This window comes from Astatotilapia calliptera, chromosome 6 (assembly GCF_964374335.1).
Source record: "Astatotilapia calliptera chromosome 6, fAstCal68.1, whole genome shotgun sequence".
Taxonomy (NCBI): Eukaryota; Metazoa; Chordata; class Actinopteri; order Cichliformes; family Cichlidae; genus Astatotilapia; species Astatotilapia calliptera.
In genome coordinates this window covers 41,658,654-41,679,105 of record NC_137427.1, presented here as the reverse complement: position 1 = coordinate 41,679,105, position 20,452 = coordinate 41,658,654, and the positions used below count along the sequence as shown (strand labels likewise).

General features: G+C 44.5%; 2 protein-coding genes and 1 long non-coding RNA gene across 3 annotated transcripts; 2 read left to right on the top strand and 1 right to left on the bottom strand.

The window, feature by feature from the left end:
- The first annotated feature begins 629 nt into the window (after positions 1 to 629).
- On the top strand, positions 630 to 4,961 carry LOC145429609 (uncharacterized). Its single transcript, XR_013909865.1, has 2 exons — positions 630 to 1,869; positions 3,643 to 4,961. It is a non-coding gene; the product is annotated as an uncharacterized LOC145429609 (long non-coding RNA).
- Positions 4,962 to 7,965: 3,004 nt separating this feature from the next.
- Positions 7,966 to 12,136, bottom strand: LOC113010444 (uncharacterized). Its single transcript, XM_080303266.1, has 2 exons — positions 11,746 to 12,136; positions 7,966 to 11,618 (listed from the first exon to the last, which is right to left on the bottom strand). The coding sequence occupies exon 2, from the start codon at positions 10,568 to 10,570 to the stop codon at positions 8,357 to 8,359; it is 2,214 nt and encodes a 737-aa protein (XP_080159392.1). The 5' UTR covers positions 10,571 to 11,618; positions 11,746 to 12,136; the 3' UTR covers positions 7,966 to 8,356.
- A 4,552-nt stretch (positions 12,137 to 16,688) lies between these two features.
- Positions 16,689 to 18,700, top strand: LOC145429345 (E3 SUMO-protein ligase ZBED1-like). Its single transcript, XM_080302617.1, is given in 5 exon segments — positions 16,689 to 16,861; positions 16,963 to 17,242; positions 17,558 to 18,272; positions 18,275 to 18,461; positions 18,463 to 18,700. Coding segments are annotated over 5 exon segments (1,593 nt in total).
- Positions 18,701 to 20,452: the final 1,752 nt, after the last annotated feature.

Genomic DNA, 20,452 nt, shown 5'->3' with positions numbered 1-20,452 from the left:
TGGATAATTTGAAAGCCCCCTGTTGTAGCCGTCTATTCAAAGTAAACTGTTAATATAAAATAGAAAGGTGTCTTTTTGAATTTTTTTAGGTCAGTTCTTTAATATCATAGTTCACATTATTAAAATGAAGCATTTTCTTTTTATCTTAGTTTTATCAAATTGTCAAATTTCCTTAAAATGATATCACATTAAAAAACAAAAAGAGCAATCTTTGAAAAAAATGAGAGTCAGAAGAACAAGAAATATTTTCTTCATCCCATGTCAGAACATCTGCTGAAAAGGGGGTAGGTGCAAGAAGCTTAAGTGCAAAGCTTTGTGTTGCTTTTTTGTTATTATCATTTTAAAACAACACAATAAAAAAATCATCATATTCTACAATCTTCTGAAGTGCAATGAATTCAAAATGTATTTATAGAGTACAATATTACATTACAAGCTTTATTTTATTTGCAAAATGCTCCTGATAAATCACATTATTAGAGCATGACAGTGTTCCAAAGAGCTTTTAGTTCTAATGTCGTCAAATACGTCCAGCTGTGAGGTGCAGTTGCTGTTCACCAACATTTAAAATTTGAAGTCAAAAGCTTCACAGACTATGGATTTTAAGAACTAGTCCTACTTAAAGCATGAAGGATATAAAAAAAACAACAGCAATAGAATAATATTAAACACAAAGTGAACCCGTCTTCCTTCATTAAATAGGTTCTTTTAGATGTTAAGGAGGAATTGACTTAACCAGGCTGGCGGAGAATGAAGACAACCGGACACCTGCAGCAGATGGGGGAATCAGTGAACTTTTATTGAGACAGAGACAACCTCTCAAACAGCTCACATCAGGAGATTCCTCATATTTGCTGTGAGGATGGGTATATATTCTCTAAAACTTACAGGAGGGGGTTGTGAGGAAAGTGCTGCATTAGCAGAAAAACAACTCCATAAAAGGAAATCGGCCTTGGGTGTTCTAGTCTCTTCGCTTGCAGATATCTTTCGCCTGCAGGATGAGGCGATCGCTTCTTATCGCTCTCAAGGCCAAAGTCGTGAGCACACATTTTTATTACACAGTTGCACAGTAACTTTAAAGCTGAACAATATTTAAAGCTGAATAATGTTTGATCAAATTATATTTTCTTCAAATCCCCCTTTTGACCCATCTTAAATGGGTCAACACACAAAAATAAGTAACATTCAAAGGAACACAGAGACGTGTCGAAGCCTGGCTCGAAAAACTCCTCGGGTCTTATCATTTGTCTTTATCTGTCATTGCAGATGAGGAGAAAAGAGTCCAGGCACCACCCTGCCCAGGGGTCGGCTGCAAGCAGTCTCGGTTCCCGATGAAAGCAGTAACAGCTGTCCTGCACACACGGATACAACGAGTTAGTGCAACCAGGGTAGTGACACAAAATTAACAGTTCCTGTAACTCAGCAACCAAAAAGCATAAGTAATGATAAAAATGTGGAGAGTACAGAGTATACTATAATAATGAGAGATATAAACGTGAAAATGTGAAAGAATAAATCAACCGTAAAATAAACTCAGAACGGTAACTGCTAAGGACATTCAAAAGTGAATATGGTAAAACGTGAGGAAGGGGTGTGGAATAAAACAATTCATATCCAGTGGTGGGAGTACACATTCGCTCAGGCTTAAGTCCGGAGACCCTGAGAACATCGCTTAACCCTCACAACCCGACCAGACACAATTCAACCAGATATATCCTTCAAGAGGAAGTGGGTGAGGGAAACAATTAATAACAAGCCTAATACAAAACACCACAGAGAAACAACCATTCTAGAAGCATTTAAACAAGAGAAAGACGATAATGTTCGTCACCCTCACGATCAGAGTTTTCATCATCCGTTGGCGAGGAGGTGGGAAGTTGACTAGCCAATAAAGGCATCTGCCGGGCGAGATCCTTATCCTCAGGAGTGAAAGCTGTAACAATCAGTCTCTGGAAGAGGGATCGAATGCATGGAATACAACAGCAACCGCAGGTGACTAGGATAGCAACAAAAACTGAGATGGAAACTAGTATGGAAGCTACAAGGGCCCTATATTTGCCAAACATGTTAAGCCAAGAGTCCCACATGGCAGTATCAACGCCCGAGTGTTCCTTCATTTTAACAGTAAGAGCTGTGAGACCAGTAATAGCTTTAGTGAGGGAACCATCAGGAGCTGTGTTATTGGGGATATAGGTACAGCACTCCTGGCCAAAAAGGCTGCAGACTCCGCCTTTTTCTGCGAGGAGAAAATCCGTTGCGACCCTGTTTTGGAAAGCCATTAGGGAAGTGGCAGATAACTGTGCATGCACAGCTTCAAAACCATCTCGAGTGTAATTAGCCAACAGTTGCACATTAAAGTGAATGTAGTTAATTCTGTCTACATTCGCATTTATTTCAACCATCCAAAGTATCGAGGCCCATCCTGCTTTAACCTGGTCTCGCAGTTTATATTCATCGGGGACCCCACGGGGTATACCTACAGCATCAATATAGGTTGGATTATGAGCTGAACCTGGGATTAGAGAACGTTTAGAGCGGCGTTCAGAGGAAGATGGGAGGCCAACTTCGTGTACTTTTATAGAGAGATCTACTGGAGTGACTAAAACAGGTAAAATAAGAGTTATGAGAGCGCAAAGACCTGACGCATCCCGAGGGAAACCATCATATAACTTGTTATTGCCACACCACCACCACAAATCAGCCCTAGCCGTAGGTCGGAAGTTTGGTTTCATAACCGTCATCTCAGTGCACCAAGAAGAGTTCAAGCTACCTAGTTTTACTGCATTGCCAGTCAGGTTAATACAAGTGAAATTGTTCACAGCTACATCTGAAGAAAAGAAAGGTGGTTTATTAGAGACCGAGCGTTGAGTTTTAGGAAAGTGGTTTTCCAGATATGAGCAATGACCTCGTTTTGTATTGTTCATAAGGTGCAGGAGGCATGCACTATTGACTGGCGCCGGTACAACTCGTAAAGTGGGGCGGGCTCCCATACATACTATGCAGTCGGAAGCCGTCTTGTCAGCAGCTTGTTCAGCTAGTAGTAACCAGTTGTTTGTTGCTCCAGAAATACCGGTTAGAATTTGGAAGAGGTCATCTTTAGACATTTTATTTGTGTCTACAATGCGTATTCGGCCGTTTCTCCCCCCGTTTGTATATGTCACCGGGGGGCCGTTAAAGGTGGGGTTATCATCTTTAACTACAGAGCTTGGAGCTGCACCAACGCTAGGGCATATTTCCATTTGCCAATACAGGGCGGTGCGATCAGTCCAAGGGGCAATTATAAATTGTTGACAGGAGGTCAAGGCCAGATCCTTTAGGGTAAAAATTAAGCCTGAAAGATCCGGTTTTTTTGCTATTCTGAGCATATTTTGGTTTCTCCAGTGCAAAGCCTGACCCTTAGAGTGCTTGGACCAATCGAGGTCCGTTTCTGACACTAAACTGGACCACTTCCACTGATGCCAACCTCCCAGGGTTATATACCACACTGAGGAGGAGAGATGTACTGCAAGGTTAAAAAGATCCCCCCCTTGGTCTTTGGTGACGGGAGTGACTGGGAAGCTAGCGAAATCTATTTCGACTACCCAACTTTTATTGTTGGGGACACAAAGAGTAATCATTCTAGTCGTGCTTGGGGTACAGGAGGTAACCGTGTCTCGTTTCTTTCTAACTGGATCGGGCGTGGGCAAAACTGGAGAGGAAGTGGTGGGCAAGACCCTAGGGGCTACATTTGTCAGATTGGGACTGTCAGAAGGGGGCGGAGCTTTTGAACTTGAAGGTGTCAGAAGTGTCGGGGGCCCTTCACAGATCAAGATTATGCCAATGGGAATGAGACCCAGGGCCAGGAAGCAAACAAAGACGCAACATCTTTGCCTGCCTGTCATTTCAGGGGGAAAGGGCCAAGACATGTTTACTTAGCTTGGATGTCGTCTAATAGAGGATGATAGGGCACAGAAAGGTGGTCCAGTTCCCCCCACCTCGCCAAGGGCGTGTTCTAGGAGTTAAAGAGCAACAAAAAGTATCAGTGACACAACTTTAAATGAGCTTTCAGCGGTTAAAACTATTGCAATGTAAAATGTAAATCTTAAAAACTCAAGCCAATATAAAAGCAAAGTCATAAAAGATGTTAAAAATAAAAAAAATGTTTAGTTCAGTATGAAGAACACCCCCTTTTGTAACCAGCCGGCTTGTAGGTTGAGTCTTGGCTCCCTCAAGTGGTTGGTGATGCTGTTGCAGCTCCTTCTGACAGGTCCTTCTGCACCTCTTTCAAGGTTCTTCCTGGTTCGGTGGCAGCAGCGCACTGTGTGTAATGAAACCAGGTGTCACCTTTACCTTCGAGCCTGACAGCGTGGGAGGTCCGCTCTGTTATGCGGTAAGGGCCTGTCCAGCGAGGCTCAGCCCACTTTCTCTTTGTGACTTTCAGGAGGACGTAGTCCATTCCAGGTGTAGCCGCCTCTTTCAGCTCTTGCTGGTTTCTTTCAGCGACCTGTGAGGAATACTGGGCAACAAAACTGCGGAGCATGTTATAATATGTCCTCGGATCGAGGTCTGAATCAGCTTCATCCGACATTAACAGGCGAGAGGAGGGGCCAGGAAAAGGCCTGCCATGCTCCAACTCAAATGGAGTGTAACCAGAGGTTTGATTTACTGAGCATCTTATGGACATTAATGCAAGAGGCAATGCCTTAACCCAATCTAATTTGGTCTGTGCACAGATTTTAGCCAATTTAGTTTTTAGAGTTTGATTCATCCTTTCCACTTTCCCCTGGGACTGGGGGTGGTAAACTGAGCCAAACTTATGTTTCAAACCTAATGCGGCTTCAACCCTCTGCAGATCGTGGTTCCTGAAATGTGAACCATTGTCCGACCTTATGACCTCGGGAAACCCATGCTGTGGTATATAATGATTAATCAGACACTTCACCACAGTTCTACTGTTTTCACTTGCTGTCGGCCAGGCTTCTGGCCAACCTGAAAATGCATCCACAGCCACCAGCAGGTACCTGTAACCACCCACTCTGTCCACCATGTCTGTGTAATCAATGATTATTTCTTTCCCTGGGCAAAGTGGGATGGGGAAGTACCCTGCTATTGGCTTGAAGGCGGGCTTGATTCCAAATTGGTTGCACTCCTTACAGGTTTTAACCATGTATTTTGTCATGTCTTTTAGATAAGGGTGCCACCAGACGGCTAAGTTTCTCATCATTTGTGCAGGTCCCACATGCCCCACGCCATGTGCCTCTTCCATTGCTGTCTGTCTGACCCCTGGCGGCAGAATGGGCCTTCCATCTGGGCCACGCCAGAGATCTGTGTTTGTGGCCCCTCTTGTTACCCATAATGATTTTTCCTGGGGGCTGGCTTTGTCCTGTAACTCTCTGATTGTGGCTAGGCCTAGTTGTATGGGTGGTCTTTCTGGAGGGGGTGTGGCTTCCGGGTCCATTACCATAATCAGGGAGGGTAAGTAACCAGCTGTCTGCTTAGCTACTAAGTCGGCCTGTTTGTTACCTAATGCCACTAAATCCAATCCGGCACTGTGTCCTTTGCATTTTACCACTGCCACCTTAACAGGTAACAACAGTGCTTCCGCTAATTCCCTCATTTCTATCTCATGTTTAATAGGCTTTCCGCTGGCTGTCAAAAAACCAGCTCTTAGCCACTGCTTGAGCTCCACATGCACTGCTCCCACAGCATAAGCTGAATCACTGTATATATTCACTTTCTGTCCCTTTCCCATCCTTAAGGCTTCAATCACCGCTCTCAGTTCAGCTCTCTGTGCAGACTGTTGTCCTGTCAACTGCTCTGCTTTCACTGTTTTCCATCTCATGTCTGTCTGTTCCACTATTGCCCATGCAGCCTTCAACATTCCACTTTCAGTTCTGAAACAACATCCATCTGTGAACCAATCTTTTTCTGCATCCATTAGAGGTTCTGCCTGCAAATCTGGCCTGATTTTCTCCTGTACCTGCACAACCTCTTCACACATATGTGGTTCTCCTGATCCCATGTGATCAGCCATGTTTATGCCTTCATGTGAGTAGGTGATGTGTGGTGCTTCCAAAATGGTACTGAGGCGTCTCTGCCTGAGTGACGTGAGTGTGAAGGCCTGTGAAGAGACGTAGGCCACCACACTGTGTGATGTCAAAATTTTTAGTGGGTGGTTCATCACTATGTGTGCTGTTTTCTGAATGATTTTTGCAAGTCCAGAAACGTGTTGTGTGCACGGTGGGTGGCGTTTTTCAGTGTTGTCAAGCATTACGCTTACATATGTCAACACTTTTCTCTCTCCCCCTTTTTTCTGGAACAGGATACCATTAATATGGGTTCCAGTTCCAGAAACATCAAGATGAAAAGGCAAAGCATAATCTGGCACAGCAAGGTCAGAGGCGACAGAAAGCTGTTGTTTTAACTTTATAAACGCCTGTTCTGTTTCTGTAGTCCATGAGAGGGGAGCAGAGAGGTTTCTCATGCCTTGTTCATTTACCAAAGCGCGCAAAGGGGAAGTAAGGCCAACATAGTCTGGGACATAGGTCCTGCTGTAACCAGTCAGGCCCAAAAATGACAACATGTCTTTTACAGTTAGAGGTTTTGGATGGTGCAAAATGGAGTTCCTGTGTTCTGGGGACAAGGAAATACCGGACTGTGAGACCATGCGGCCTAGAAAAGAAACCTGTTTTCTTGCAGTCTGTAGTTTGGTTTTGCTCACTTTAAAACCTGTGTTGGCCAGGTGTTGAAGTACCACTCTGGTGGCCTCCAAACAGATGTCAGCCGTGGGGGCAGACAGCAAAATGTCATCCACATATTGTATTAACATACAGTCAGATGGTAGTGGGCAGGTTTGTAAAAGTTCTTTCAAACACTGATTAAACAGTCCTGGGGAGAGGGCAAATCCCTGTGGTAAGCGAGTGTAACGCCATTGTCGGCCTCTAAATGTAAATGAGAAAATGTCACGCAGTGACTCACGAAGTGGGAGGCAGAAAAAGGCATTAGCCAAGTCAATGCAGGTGAACCAGGCATGAGATGGTGGGAGGTTGGTCAAGGCAACATAAGGATTAGGCACAGGCAAAGTAGGAGTGCCAAGTAAGGCATTAATCCTTCTCAAATCATGTGCCATTCTGAACTTCCCCGTGCCTTTTTTCTCAACGGGTAGGATGGGCGTGTTCCACTTAGAGCAGGAGGGCTCCAGGACACCGGCAGTGACCAAACCAGAAATTGTTTCTGCAATCCCAGCCTCAGCCTCCGGTTTGTGTGGGTACTGAGGCTGCCACAAAGGGGTAGCAGATGACAGTTGAAAAGAGACTGGCTCCACATCAACTAAACCTACATCTGTGGGTCCAAGGGACCACAAACAATCTGGAAGAGAGTCGAGTAAAGGCGCAGCATCACAGTGGTCTGTGTGTTCTCTGCCATGTGACCCGCTGACTACTCCATGTTGCAGTGTTGCGGAATTAAAGCAATCATTTAAAATTTGGTATGTCTTGGTAGATGGAGAAAACAAAACCTGTGGGAGTGTTGTAGGTGTCCAGTCAGTGGCCGCAAGGGAACGTTTAACCATTCCACCCAGCTCCTTAGCCTGGTGTCCAGGATGTAAGGCCAGTGACACATGGGGAGCTGCCTCATCAGACATCATGTACCACTGTAATTGATCTGTTGTAAAAGTAACCGCTGCTGCCACTCCCTCCGGTGCCGCAAAAATGCACGACATGTTCAAAGACCAAGCCCGCCCCTCACACTGCTCTTGGAACATGTGCTGGTACCAGGTGGTGTCATGCCCGTCATAAAACAGTGTAACATGAGGTGGGTCAGGGGGAGGGACATAAGGATGCAGGAGTGAGAGCCACGGCCGCCATTGCTGAAAAGCAGTCCAAACTCCTGGTTCAGCAGGTGTTTCAACTTCCAATAATGCCCAGTAGATGTCAGCAGAGTCCGCTAAACACGAGGAGGGTTGCAGCAGAAACTGACCAGCTCCCTCTGGCCCATCAGAACAGGGAAGCACAACACCAGTAGGGAGAGTCACAGTTAGGCCTTGTGAAGAGCAGAGTATTGTGGCTCCTAATTTAATCAACAAGTCTCTTCCCAGTAAATTCACAGGCGCCTGTTTTGAACAAACATAGCTGTGTAACAAAGTCTGATCTCCAACCGTTGTGGGGAGGGGCACGGTGTAAGGCAGAGTTTTAGGTTCCCCAGATATGCCCACCACTGTAATCACTGTGTCAGTAAGTCTTTCACGAGCAACATCCTTAATGGTGGAGTACGTAGCTCCAGTGTCCACTAAAAAGCTGCTTCTTCTTTTATCTACAGTTATGGACAGCATAGGGTCCGCCGTTGTCCCTTCACCGTCCTGGGCAGTCTGTGGGGTGTCCTATAGCTGGGGACCACCCTCGTAGTACTCCCACCCCATCACAGGCATCTGTGGGGCCGGGGGCACTTCAACTAAAGCACCACGAGGTCCACCTCTGTGGCCAGGATGCTGATAGGGCCCACCACGGGCTCCCCTGCCTCTTCCAGCAGCCGGGTTCAAAGGGCACGCTTTAGCCCAGTGTCCAGGTTGTCCACACCGGAAACAAACATACATCTGGCCTCCCCTACCACCTCCCATCTGACCTCTTCCCCTGAAACCACCTCTGTTTCCTCCAAATGGGGAACCTCTCTGCCCATAAGGGGCCGGGGAGTGATAAGCACCATACTGGGGGGGCTGTGGATCAGCTGGCCACGGGTTCGGATACAAATCAGGGGCAACTGGACCAGGAGGGGGAGCCGCAGCGGCCACAAGCTGCTTTTTAGGCTTGTCACCTTTTCCACCCAGGTCGTTTTTCGCTTTCTGCAGCTGAACCTTCAACAGTTGCAACTGTAAATCTTCGACGCTCTCCGCTTTATCATCAGATTTAATCTGCACTTTGTTAAGATTAAAAATCAAATGTTTCTTCCAGATTGCAAAGTCACAGTCCTGCAAATCAGGATTATCCTCCATTTTCTGGCTTACTGACTCCGGAATGCCCCTCAGCACCGCCCTTCTAAACCACATGCTCTGTGAACAAGTCCTACTGGGGTGATGACCTGTATGGTTCACCCAGTCTTCAACAGCCTGATTTAGATAATGGGTGGGATTTTGCTTTTCCTCCCATTTAAATTTCTGTAAGGTGCCTTGATTTTTGGGTGGGAATTGTTTGCGCAGGGCCGGTCCAATAAACCTCAAGGCCTGCATTAGTGGCACCTCGTTCTCATGCGTGGTAGTACCCGCATTTTGTTCCAGATCCGCTGCCTGAGATCGGGATGTGCACCTAGTTATAATAGCTCTAAAATCTCCCAGTGCGAGGTCCTGTCCAGCTGTGTATTTATCCAAACCAGCCAGCCAGGCATTCCCTCCCTCCATTATGTCAGGGAGTTTGTCCACTAGGGCCTGGACATCTCCGAATGAATAAGGTTGATACACTGGTCTACGTTGCGCTTTAGTCTGGACCAGGGGAAACATGCCTGGAGGCTGAGGCACAGGGCCCTTAGATCTAGTCTGATATCCTAAACTGTGAGGGGTAGAGGGGGGTGTATTGTTAAGGTCACTGAGTTCATCATCAGTATCCTCAGTTTTTCCCCCGCCTGGTGGGGTAGCAGTGTCAGCAAAAGCGTGGGCTAAACTCATCTGTGTTTCCGGATCCTGACGGCCCACCAAAGACATGGTAACTGTGACATTTGGTGAAGTGCCAGGCTCAGTTTTTGCAGTAGTGGTCAGATCTCCTTTAACAGCGACAGGAGTGCTGGCAAAGGGGTTGGACTGGGAAAGAGGGGCTGACGCAACACGATTATTCACCTGGACCACTGACCTATGTTCATTTAAGCAGCTGCGTAATGCTGCTTCTAGATCAGTTAATTGTTGTTCAGTGGGTTCCTGTCTGTTCATTCGAACCGCAAATGGTGCGCTCGCAAAGGGGTCAGTTAGGCCCTCAGATCCGGTTCCAGAACAATGGGACATGGAAGAGGGGGCTCTACTACTAGCTGAGGGTGTCGCCGACAGAGAGGAGCTTCCTGGGCAAAAATGCTTGGTATCTATGGGAGTTGGAGCTACGGGCGGTTCTTCTCCAATAGTCATTATTCCACCAGAGATATTAAGTACCGGATATATGCCTGCTGAGGGAGGAGTCTGGACTGAGGCAGAATAGGGAGGTGGCTGAGACCTATTTTTCTTCATGTGTGGTTTTGCAGTTTCCCATAAACACACCCAGTGATTAAATTTAGCTTTGCGGCCTGCGTGCTTATCTGCTTCCTTTCTGTGTCTCACCCCGCTTATCACACCTGCACCTGCTGCTGCTGAGTTGGCTTCTTCCTCTTTCTCTTTTGCCTGCATAGCCTTATTCTGCCAAATTATTCCCCAATTACCACTACTCCCCTCATTCTTTCCCTTTTCTTTCATTAACCTTTCAGCTGTTTTCCTCAATGACTCTTTCTGTTTTTTTGCTTCTTTAGGCTGGTGTGTGGAGTTGATGACTGTCTCAACACATGTTAATTGTTCTCCCAATGTGCTAAGAATAACACCGGGACCCCAACCATCATCATTAGTTTGTCGATCTAATTCTCCATCCATTTTACTGTCAATGGAGGAGTGTTCTTTTATTGATTTTAAAGGAGAATTTGGGCCAGCTGGGTTTCTGCCTCTGTTAGGCACTAATCAGCTGGGGCGCTGCTTTAAAGGTGAGTCAGCACTGAAATATCCCTTCAGGTGTTACCAAGCTTCTACCAAACCGGAGTCTGGCGGGTAACCTTGCCTAGAGCTTCCTGATAGGGGTGCTAGTTGGTTGTCACCTTGTTCACACGTCTCATTCACACTTCATACATTACCTGCAGTCACTCATTACCCTCCTTATGTATGTAATAAATGTGTAAAAAAAAAATTCTATGTGTGGTGTATTATTTTAACCAAAAGAGGAACCTAGTTCCTTTAATTGTGTAATCTGTGAACACGGAGAACCAAACTGTCCTGCCCAGTGTTCCACAGCAAGCATTCAGCGTGTATTTATGTGTGTCCAATATCAAACAGAACATCAAAACATTTAAAACACTAAAATCATCGGGGTTTTAAGAAGAGATCCGTTTTCTCCTATTGATCAAAGGGACCCCTCCTTTGGACTCCAACCAGTACTTCTCCTTTTAAGTTTTAGAGGATCTTTTCTAATAAAGTCCTCTGGGCCTTCCTAACCCTTCTGTAGTTTAGAGAATATTACTAAAAAATATTCTCAAGGCCTTTAACCTTTTAATTTGTTTAGAAAGGCGTTACTAATAAACCCTTTCAAGGTCCCAGACCTGCACTGAGGTATTTATCCGACACCGGAGAGCAACCCGTCGGCTGCAACCGTGGCCAGACCTCAGTTCACTCTTATCTTTATTCACTTATTTCTTATTCACTTATCTCTTATTCACTTGTCTGATTCTCAGCAAGCCTTAAGTAAGCCAGACAATTTTGGTTATGAATTACTAGGAGTTTGGACACTAAGTATTTTTATAATGTTCAATATAGCAGAAATAAAAGGTCTGCTTACCTTGTTTTTGTGTGCACACAGCTTTTGTCCAAACTCCGTTCACTCAGACCACGGCCGATGTCCTCCCACCCGTTCCAGTTTGGCCTGGAGCGGATCCTGTTCCGTGACGCCAATTGAAGGATATAAAAAAAACAACAGCAATAGAATAATATTAAACACAAAGTGAACCCGTCTTCCTTCATTAAATAGGTTCTTTTAGATGTTAAGGAGGAATTGACTTAACCAGGCTGGCGGAGAATGAAGACAACCGGACACCTGCAGCAGATGGGGGAATCAGTGAACTTTTATTGAGACAGAGACAACCTCTCAAACAGCTCACATCAGGAGATTCCTCATATTTGCTGTGAGGATGGGTATATATTCTCTAAAACTTACAGGAGGGGGTTGTGAGGAAAGTGCTGCATTAGCAGAAAAACAACTCCATAAAAGGAAATCGGCCTTGGGTGTTCTAGTCTCTTCGCTTGCAGATATCTTTCGCCTGCAGGATGAGGCGATCGCTTCTTATCGCTCTCAAGGCCAAAGTCGTGAGCACACATTTTTATTACACAGTTGCACAGTAACTTTAAAGCTGAACAATATTTAAAGCTGAATAATGTTTGATCAAATTATATTTTCTTCAAGCACTACATATCGGCTGGGACATACTGTCAATTCCTGAAAAGAAAAATCTCGGTGGTTGCAAAAGGTTCATCATGGTTTATAATGAACAAGATGTTGCCTCATTTGAGTTCAATGTATCTACAGCAGATAAAGTTCTAGTAATATTGATTCTAAGTCATTTGAGTCAAAGACAGCTGTATCATGACTGATGACCTTTTCTCTCTCTGCGCCATCTCACTAATCATTCTCCCCCACATATCTAATACTGCAGAAATCCTCCATAAACATCCCTCATACACAATTTTCCCTCTCATTTGCACCTTATCCTGCTGATTCTGTCTAAAATAAAGCAATGAAATGAATCCATCACTGGGCTGATAATGAAAGACGACGGAGACACTGCTTCCGGGATTTTATTTTGTACATTTAGCCGGAAAATGACTCTGAACTGTCATAAAGTGAAATTCTCTGATGGAAGCATTTGTGTATGTGAATGCTGTATGCGTGTGTGTGTGTGTGTGTGTGTTTGTGTGTGTGTGTGCTATGCATGTGTGTGAGAAAGCGAGTGTGTATGGCTTCGAGCCTCAGTCATCATGAATCATTGATTTAAATGATCCTAGCATGCTAATTCCTGCTGATTCCTTTCCATGCTGTTATTATAAAAGTCAGCACAACAGTCATTAAGAGCTGAAAACAGCTTAAAACTTTACCCATCTGACTCCTGAATGAACCCAGCACAGCACGCCATGAAACATGACCCTGTGTGGGTGTGTTTGCATGTGTGTGTGTGTGTGTGTGTGCATGTGTGTGAGAGAGAGGGGGAGTGCGTGTGAGCGTCCTAATCCAGGATTTATTGGCCATTAGTACAGCCTGAAAGTCATTACAGTTCATTTTGCTGCCGGCTTGACGTTTTATTAGGACAAATACAGGCTTTTTGGATACGTGTATGTGTGTACTTGTGTGTATAAGAGTGCGTGTGCGCTTTAGTGTTTGTGGGTACGTTTGCATGTGAGTGTTCGAGAGTGACATTTTATCAGGACAAATTTCCCTACAGGGATCAAGGCCGTGATTTCTCAGAGCAGGAAAAAGACTAAAAAGCCTCAAGAAAGCAGAGATAGATAGATAACAGAGGGATTGACAGCTGGATAGAGACAGAAAAGAAAGATTCATATGAGCTGCAATAGACAAATGATGTGAAAGACAGACAAATGGACAGAGAGAAAGATCATATGTGGGTTGGACAGATGGACAGTGACCTAATAGGCAAATAATAGAGGGAAATTGTGTGAGATGATGTGGAGAAAAGCATATGAGATTAGAGAGGCAGAAAGAAACATGTAATGGATAGACTGATGGTAGGTAACGTTAGTGATGATGGATGGAGTTCAACAAATCTTAAAGTTTCTGGGCTGACAATTACGCCCACAATCTTTAGTTCTGTTCACCAGGTTTTGGCGCTGGATATGTGAAGACCAGTGTTATTAAGTAATGCGTTACGGTAACTATGTTATTATTGTGGTAACGAGCATGGTAACTAGTTATTATGCCAAAATCAGGAACGTTTTAATCATTACTGGGATTTAGATAGGGTCGTTATTCGGTACTTTGTGTGTTGTGTTCGACTTACCTCGGAAATCGGAACATGGACCTGGGAATAATGTCACACTCGAGTAAACGGTGCTCTGGTTAGCCTCATCGGAGAAGTCGAGATTCCAATATGGAAAATGCCCTCAAAAACGGCTGCATTGCTAGCTCTACAAAAAGACTAAACACTACTCCTACACTACTACTAAACACATATGCAGCCATAGCTGTACTCGGTGGGCCGATGGTGATTTTTCGTTTTGATGTGCCAATGTCTTGGGGGGGGGTTGTTTTTCCATAACGGTATAAACAATGAAAGGTGGTGGATTGGCCAGATGCTGGCAGATGTGTAAAAATAACTCAATTGTTTGGTGGTGGCATCACGTAGCTTCCACAGATTCAGCACAAGAGTTGGCAGTTCATCTTGTAATCGGAAGGTTGCCGGTTCAAGCCCCGGCTCCGACAGTTTCGGTCATTGTGTCCTTGGGCAAGACACTTCATCCATTGCCTACAGGTGGTGGTCAGAGGGCCCGGTGGTGCCAGTGTCCGGCAGCCTTGCCTCTGTCAGTGCACCCCAGGGCAGCTGTGGCTACAACGTTGCTTGCCATCACCAGTGTGTGTGAATGACTGAATGTAGTGTAAAGTAGTCCTTAGGGACTAAGTAAAAGCGCTATACAATACAGGCCATTAGCAAGTGGTGGAGGCCAGCAGGTGGATGAGGGAAGGGGAGGCAGGAGGAGGAGAGACCCGAGGCGGCCGCCGGTCCGAGTGTCAGGTGAACTGACAAGTAAGAAGTTATGACCTGCAGTCTATCTGGGTCTGATATAAACCAAGTTTAGGTGGAGTTTATTTTCGTTGTGCTGACTTTTTTCAGTCAGTTAGAATACCTCGTACTGCTACTAGCTAGCATGACGGAGTTTCTATACAGCTGGGTGGGTGCTATGATGTTACTGATAGTGAACTGTATTTCGTTCATAAGGTTAGCTAGTAGAGTTGCCAACCGTCACGTAAAAAATGGAATCGTCTCGTATTCAGAGAAAATGTTACGTGTTTTGTATTGAGCTGAAAAGGAACGCAGTTTGTCCCAGACTTCAGCTGGAATGAGAAAAAGACACAACCTCAACCCGAAAAGGCCCCACAAGCTTATCTTTGATGATACCAGCCCAAACCAGTACTCCACCTCCACCTTGCTGGCGTCTGAGTCGGACTGGAGCTCTCTGCCCTTTACCAATCCAGCCATCTGGCCCATCAAGACTCACTCTCATTTCATCAGTCCATAAAACCTTAGAAAAACCAGTCTTGAGATATTTCTTGGCCCAGTCTTGACGTTTCAGCTTGTGTGTCTTGTTCAGTGGTGGTCGTCTTTCAGCCTTTCTTACCTTGGCCATGTCTCTGAGTATTGCACACCTTGTGCTTTTGGGCACTCCAGTGATGTTGCAGCATCTTGGCAGCTGCACGCTTGACTTTTCTCAGTTCATGGGCAGTTATTTTGCGCCTTGGTTTTTCCACACGCTTCTTGCGACCCTGTTGACTATTTTGAATGAAACGCTTGATTGTTCGATGATCACGCTTCAGAAGCTTTGTAATTTTGAGACTGCTGCATCCCTCTGCAAGATATCTCACTATTTTTGACTTTTCTGAGCCTGTCAAGTCCTTCTTTTGACCCATTTTGCCAAAGGAAAGGACGTTGCCTAATAATTATGCACACCTGATATAGGGTGTTGATGTCATTAGACCACACCCCTTCTCATTACAGAGATGCACATCACCTAATATGCTTAATTGGTAGTAGGCTTTCGAGCCTATACAGCTTGGAGTAAGACAACATGCATGAAGATGGTGATGTGGACAAAATACTCATTTGCCTAATAATTCTGCACTCCCTGTATACCAACAAGACAGTGTGCAGCGTTTGTTTTCATTCAAAGGCTTTATGTTTTTTCCTATAATGGTGGGCCGGTCTCTAGTCAAAATGCCTGGGCCGATTTTTTGTCCCAGTCCAGCCCTGTATGCAGCTCGTATGCAGTCTGGAGTTACCTACATCTTCCCGCTCGGAAGGCAGAATTTCAGAGTTCTGAGTACAATCGAAAGCACCACGACTGCAGTTTTCGTATTGGATGTTAAAAGCACATGTGACGCTGTGACGTAGGCTAGAATCATGGCAGCAGTCGACGACGGTCCAGGCGTGGGATTTCTCTCGTGAAATATGCAAATTATTTTTTCCTTTCTGTTTGTAGGTGGCACAGTGCACTTGTGGCAGGATAGTGCTAACATGTAAGCAAGCTAGAAGACTGGCAATCTTACTGGGTATCCAGTTAGGGAAGCAACACATTAACAACAGAATTCTGAGTAAAACTAAAGTTACTTTCCCTAGTAACTAGTTACTTTCAAAGTAAGGTTAAGTTTGATAAACGTAAGGGGGGGGGTCTGGCAGACGTAGGTCACCGGTCTGGTAGCGGCGCTGCTCCTGTGTGGGTCTGGGGCAGGCTTTAGCACTTGGTGTTCTGGGGTGTGCTTCACTTCCGGGCTGGGGTTCTGGCTGGGCCCGGGAGGTTAGTGTGTCGCCTGGGTTGTGGGTGGGTGGAACTGGAGGCCTTTCAGCTGGCAGGGAGGTTGTTACCATCCTTTGCAGATGGTCTCTGCACTTGAGGAGTCCACTCTGCAAGAGGGGGTTATCTAGCAGAGGTGGAGGATGAACTCAACTTGGGTGTCTATTGTCTTATGTAGTCTGGGAGTTGACTGAATGTTGGGGTGGGTGTAGTTTAGGGCTGCCACGATTAGTCGACTAGTCACGATTACGTCAACTATTAAAATCGTCGATGACTAACTTAATAGAGGATGCGTTGTTTGAAGCTTTGTAAGATTCTGAAAGACGCAGGAATATGTGGTAAGATTTAAGAGTGGAATAACTGACTGAAACAGAAGATGGCAGGATGTCAGCTGTCGTTAGACACCAAATAAGAAGAAGCAGTCTCCGATGGCATGGCTACCTGGCAATGGAGCTTGGAAGTCTGGGAGCATTTTGAGAAAATGAAAGAGAAGAATTTCCGATGTAAAATCTGCAAAATGGAACTTGCCTTCCATGGCAGTACGACCGTGATGCACGAGCATCTGAACAGGAAGCATGTCGTGGCTAATTTAAGGACAACGAAGTGGTACAGTCGTTTCGGTAAGCTAATTGGCTAGTTAGCTTCTAACATTAGTGTAAACAGTGAGCTACTTACGCATATTGATAGCTGTAAATGTTATGTTACAGTACTGCTAAAAAAAAGACGTTCTTCTTCATTGACAACTTTGTCACCAAGCCAACAACATGTGCACCTCCGCAAGCAGATGTCCTGACTGAATCAATCTTGAACATGTTGGTGACGGACATGAGGCCCCTGTTCATAGTTATTGATCAGGGATTCAAAGAGATGATCAAGCAGTTCAACCCAGATTAGCATGATAAATACCTACCAGGCTGATCCCACTTCACCAAAATGATGTAAAAGAAATATGATGCAACCTTTGAGAAGGTTTGTCTCTCTATGTCTGTCTCTTCCGTCTCTCACACCGCAAACACAAAATAGCAATTTGTATTACAATTTAATACATTTCATGATGAAATAATATTAATAAAATAATCTTGGTTAAAGCATGTAAAGATTGTTTTACTGATATGTTGAATGTTTATTGTTTAAGCTACTTAACTGTATTTGGTGTAATTGAATTATTGAACTGGTAAATTTAAATCTTGATGCATAAACTGACAAACATTATTAATAATGAAAAAATATACTGTAATTGTCTCCCTAATGCTTACTATTGTTCCAAATCATCTCACATCTTTAGGTAAAGCAGACCATCAGGGTGTCAAAGGTTTCTTCACCCTGACTGCTGATGTCTGGACCAGTCGTGCAACAGAGGCCTACCTTGGTGTGTCTTGCTATTTCCTGAGTGAAGATTAGAAGATGCTTGAAGAAAAACATGGATTGGCCTCTATCTGGGTCGCTGGACACTCACTCTAGCTAGTCATAGTCAATACTGCTCTCAAAGAAACCACCATCAGCAGAAGACTAGGTGCTGCTAGGCAGCTAGTGGAGCATTTTAGCAAGCTGGTTAGTGCAAGGCTAAAAATGAAACAGGAGCAAATGAATGTCAGTAAGATGACAATAGTACATTCTCCTCCTCAAACAGCACTGGCCTCTCACTGATCAGATCCTGAGGTAACTCTGAGGGGGAAGCACTACTTTGACTTGAAGCCAGAGCAGTGGGCGCTCCTTGAAGAACTGAAGCAAGGGTTGGTGCCTTTTGAGCCTGCTACTGTTTATCTTAGTGGACAGCAGTACACAACCATTTCCGGTCTTCCACAGGTGGTCAAAGGGCTGACACAGGCTGTACACCAAAGCCAATTTGAGACGAACTCAGGAAAATCTTTCATTGGCAGCGCAGAAAAAGGGATAACACAGAGATAGGGGAGTATTTGCACTTTCTCAGCAGAGAAAGAAAACCCTATTATTCTCGCAGCTGCCTTGGACCCCAGATTCAGAAAGCAGAAGGTTTTAGCTCCTGAAGATGGCATCAGAGTGTTGAAGTGCTTGCTGTCAAAAAAGCAAATGCTGGGACACATGAGCATGCAAAACTGCAGACGGCCAATGGTTCAGGTATAATTGAAAAGACTGCTCTGGACACCCTCCTTGAGTTTGACACAGTCAGGGTGAAAATGGAAGAAGCATCTAAGGAGGACCGAGATGTCCAAGTTGTGAGAAGTGAAGTACTTTAAAAAGGCCACAGTCTCTAAAAAGGATGATCCTCTTAAATGGTTGAGCAAAAATGAGGGACATTTCCTCACACTATCAAAGCTAGCTAGATCTTTTCTGTGCATTCCTGCAACCTCCACCCCATCAGTCTTCTTCGCAGCAGGGAACATCTGCTCTCAAAAGATAGCAAGCCTTTCTGCATAACATGTAGAAAAGCTAACTTTCCTGGCTATGAACAAGAATCTTGAGTAGATTGGGACTATACAGGGAGTGCAGAATTATTAGGCAAATGAGTATTTTGTCCACATCACCATCTTCATGCATGTTGTCTTACTCCAAGCTGTATAGGCTCGAAAGCCTACTACCAATTAAGCATATTAGGTGATGTGCATCTCTGTAATGAGAAGGGGTGTGGTCTAATGACATCAACACCCTATATCAGGTGTGCATAATTATTAGGCAACGTCCTTTCCTTTGGCAAAATGGGTCAAAAGAAGGACTTGACAGGCTCAGAAAAGTCAAAAATAGTGAGATATCTTGCAGAGGGATGCAGCAGTCTCAAAATTACAAAGCTTCTGAAGCGTGATCATCGAACAATCAAGCGTTTCATTCAAAATAGTCAACAGGGTCGCAAGAAGCGTGTGGAAAAACCAAGGCGCAAAATAACTGCCCATGAACTGAGAAAAGTCAAGCGTGCAGCTGCCAAGATGCCACCAAGGCTGGACTGGGACAAAAAATCGGCCCGGGCATTTTGACTAGAGACCGGCCCACCAGGATAAAGATTGACAATGTGACGTCATTCAGGTGTAAAATCGCAAAGGATTCTGGGAACTTGTGGCAAGAGGTACTAGCGCACACAGGCTTTCAATTGAACTCAGTTACACAGCGATAAAAATAAACCCAAAAAATGGCAAGAAGCTGTTGTATTATTAACTTCAATAGCCGGTCGCATGACAGCCACGGGAAGCCGACGGGTAAAGAGATCTTTTTTTTTTTAAATCGGATTACGTCGTTGAAGAGAAATTTTTTAAGCCATGTTTCCGAAGTAAGAGCCGACGGATGGTCTGGATATACCAAATATAACGTCCCAGAACACTCCAGCTCACAGGTTAGTCTGCTCCAAGCATTCCCACAAAGGTCAGAGTTTTGTAGTAGTTAATACGTAATTTTTCTTAACATAGGCAAGGCAAGGCAAGGCAAATTTATTTGTATAGCACAATTCAACAACAAGGTGATTCAAAGTGCTTTACAGAGACATTAGAAACAAAAACAAATAAAAAGCATGATTTAAAATTGATTAAAACAAGCAAACAAACTAACTAAACACACACATTTCACACCTGTTCGCGTGATCTGAACCCTTATCGTAAGGGGAGCTACCAGTCCTTCTGTGGACGAGCTACTTTCTATTTTAAATTCCCTGAATTTAAAATACTCTCTAGACCCAGTCTAGACCCAGCTGGGGAGCTACCCAGAGCTCTAAACCCACTTAACAAACAAACAAACAAACAAACAAACAAAACAGTATATAAAATCAAAACAGATAAAATCAGAACAGTAGATAAAATCAGTAGTTAATGTAAGTTTTGAAATTTAAGCTTAACAAACAAACAAAACAGTATACAAAATCAAAACAGATAAAATCAGAACAGTAGATAAGATCAGTAGTTAGTGTAAGTTTTGAAATTTAAGCTTAAAAGTGTGGATTTGGTGCTTTATTCAAATGCAGCTGAGAATAGGTCAGTCTTCAACCAGGATTTAAATAAACTGAGTGTTTCAGCTGATCTGAGGCTTTCTGGGAGTTTGTTCCAGATATAAGGAGCATAAAAGCTGAATGCAGCTTCTCCGTGTCTGGTTCTGACTCTGGGAACTGATAAAAGACCGGATCCAGATGACCTGAGGGATCTGGAAGGTTCATACTGGGTCAGGAGGTCACTGATGTATTTTGGTCCTAAACCATTCAGAGCTTTATAGACCAGCATCAGGACTTTAAAGTCTATCCTC